This window comes from Tupaia chinensis, unplaced genomic scaffold (assembly GCF_000334495.1).
Source record: "Tupaia chinensis unplaced genomic scaffold, TupChi_1.0 Scaffold149964_1, whole genome shotgun sequence".
NCBI lineage: Eukaryota > Metazoa > Chordata > Mammalia > Scandentia > Tupaiidae > Tupaia > Tupaia belangeri.
In genome coordinates, this window is record NW_006209805.1 from 979,403 (window position 1) to 981,901 (window position 2,499).

The 2,499-nt window shown below is 62.4% G+C and overlaps 1 protein-coding gene across 1 annotated transcript in view; it reads left to right on the forward strand.

The window, feature by feature from the left end:
• Window positions 1–369: 369 nt before the first annotated feature.
• RPS15 (ribosomal protein S15) overlaps window positions 370–2,499 on the forward strand; it is a gene marked incomplete in the record, with an annotated part of 7,493 nt that continues 5,363 nt past the window's right edge. The window contains 2 exon segments of the mRNA XM_027769567.1: window positions 370–496; window positions 2,298–2,497. Coding sequence (XP_027625368.1) covers window positions 370–496; window positions 2,298–2,497 — 327 coding nt within the window.

A 2,499-nucleotide genomic window follows, 5' to 3' on the forward strand; every position in this document is an offset into this window, starting at 1 on the left:
GGCCGGCGCGCCACCCGCGACCACGGCCCCCGCCTGCCGGCTGCGCGGCAAGGAAGCCGCTCCTGCGGGGGGTTCTGGGCGTCTCCCACCCCGGCTTGACCCTGGTTTGAATAAAGAGAAGTGCGTTTGGATTAGAGCCCGTGCCATGTTGTGTTTGCCGCCTCGGCCCGTCTCGGGATCCTGGGTCCTTGGCCTGTGACACTCAGGACGCCCCCTAGCCACCTTGAGAGGCTGGCTGTGCCCCCTCCCCCCAGGAGCCGGGCTGGCCATCTTCCTGCCTGGAGCCCCTGGGTTTTCTCCCACCCTTCCCCGACGGAGACCACCACGGGTTCTGGGGTGGGGCAGGACGGCCCGGCGTCAGGAGCCACCATGGTGTGCACAGTGTGCACGGTGGACACGACTCCAGCCTTCTGTGAAGATGGACTGCGGCTCGGCTCAGAAGGGCTGGAGGAAGGGGTGCTGGCCCAGGCAGCCAGAGACATCCAGGGCCCGGCAGGCCGGAGGAGGGGTCCCGGTGGCCACACCCGGGGAGGTGCCCTTGCTTTTGCACACACGCACACGAATGCTGCAGGCAGCCTGAGCAGCCGGTGTCCCCAGCGTCCCCGTGCACGTGGCACGCCGCAGCCCTCCCCACATCAGCCTCGTCCCCTGCTGCAGCCTCGCCTGCCCCAGCCCACGCTGCTCCTGGACAGTGACCCACGCAGGCCCACAAGGCTCCTTCCCCTGCAGCCTTCGGGCCAGCGGTTGGATCTGTGCCCTCACCTTCCCGGCCACCCTCTGGCTTGGGTTGGGGCCTTCTGTGCTACCCATGGGCTCCTCCCCGCGTGGGGACCTGGCCTTGGCATGTCCAGAATGCCCCACTGGCAGGGCCCGCAGTGTGGCTGCCCTGGCGCCGGGTCGCTTCGGTGTGCACTGGCACTTTTTGGTCACTTTTTATTTTTTTTAAAGAACTATTTAATTTGTTATTATTTTTTAATTTGGCCAGAGAGAGAAAGGGAAAGCGAGAAAGGAAGCTGCTAGGTTGGGATTCGATCCTCAGTCAGCTATGTGGGAGCCCAGCGCCTTTAACCACCACGCCACCTGCTGGCCCCTACCCTGCCACTTCTGCCCTGGGGCTTTTTTTTTTTTTTTCTTGGAGAGATTTTCACTGTAGGGCGCGTGCGCTCGCCAGACAGACAGAGAGAGAGACATAGAGACAGGAAGCGAGAAATCACCCCCCAGGGGGGATGGTCACGCCGCAATCCCTTCTCTCGGGATCTTGGGCACGCACGCACACGCGCCCGGCGTGAGTTTTAAGCCACCGGGTCCAGGACACGAACCGCGGTCGACTACGTGGGAGTCCAGCGACATAGCCATTACGCTAACTGCTGGTTCCCTGCCCTGGGGCTTTTTACACCTGTGCTTTTATTTGCATTCATTTTTAATGAAAGGATTATTTATCTTGACCAGAGAAGGACAATGAGAGAGAGAGAAGGAAAGTGAGAAAGCAAGCCACCAGGTATGGGATTCGAACTGCAGTCAGCTATGTGGGAGCCCAGCACTCTTAACCAGCACGCCACCTGCTGGCCCCCGTTTTTTCAATGTGCCATAGGGTGTTGGTGCTTGCTGAAGAGAGGGAGGAAGAGTGAGAAAGTACCTCTGGCCACGGCCACACTACACGCCCTTCTCCCTTCTCAGGCTTTTGGGCACTCGTGTTTCTCAAGCTGATGGTCCGGGATTTGAACCATGCCTGCCGTTGGCCCTGTGGGATCCCAGCCATCTTAACCACCAGGCCATGGGCTGGCCTCTATTTTTCACTTTTTACCATTTCTTTTTTTTTTTTTTAAATAGATTATTGCATGTGCTTGCCAGGGTCCCCAGCATCACCGGGGTGCCCCGACCTGCAGGCGGGGTGGGGGCGGGGTCACCAGCATCACCCCCCTGCCCCCCACCCGCCATACTGGGGGCGGGGGCGGCTCCCCGGGTCGCGGCATCACCCGCCTGCTCTGCGCGCCCAGCAGGTGTAACCCCTGGCACCTTGTCCTTACAGCTTAGCCGGTCCTTCCTGGGGAGGTGGTGTCCCCGCTGTCCCCCGCCTGCTCTTAGCTCTCATGCCTTGTCCTGTGACCTCCTGCCTGGAGTTCGGCTACCGGGGCGCCCCCACCGCAATCCGCACCTCACCTACCACAGACACTAGGGCAGCGTGCATACTTCTGGGGTGGGAGCCATAGTGTAGACCACAGAACACAGGCCTGAGCCTCAGGGGGCAGTGCCCCAGCTAGGGCCCCGCGGCCTGCGCTCTGCCCTCCGGACGGCAGGGGGCGCGCGGCGTCGACGGGAAGGCAGAAGCGCATGCGTAGGGACGGCCGAAGGGGCGGTGCGCGCAAGCAGCCTCGCGATAACTGCGCAGGCGCGGGCCGCCCGGTCCTTTCTCCGGAGTCGTCAAGATGGTGAGTGTGGCTTCTGGAGCGCCTCGGCCTGGCCGATCCGCCTCCATCCGCGCTCTAGCCGGCCCGAGGT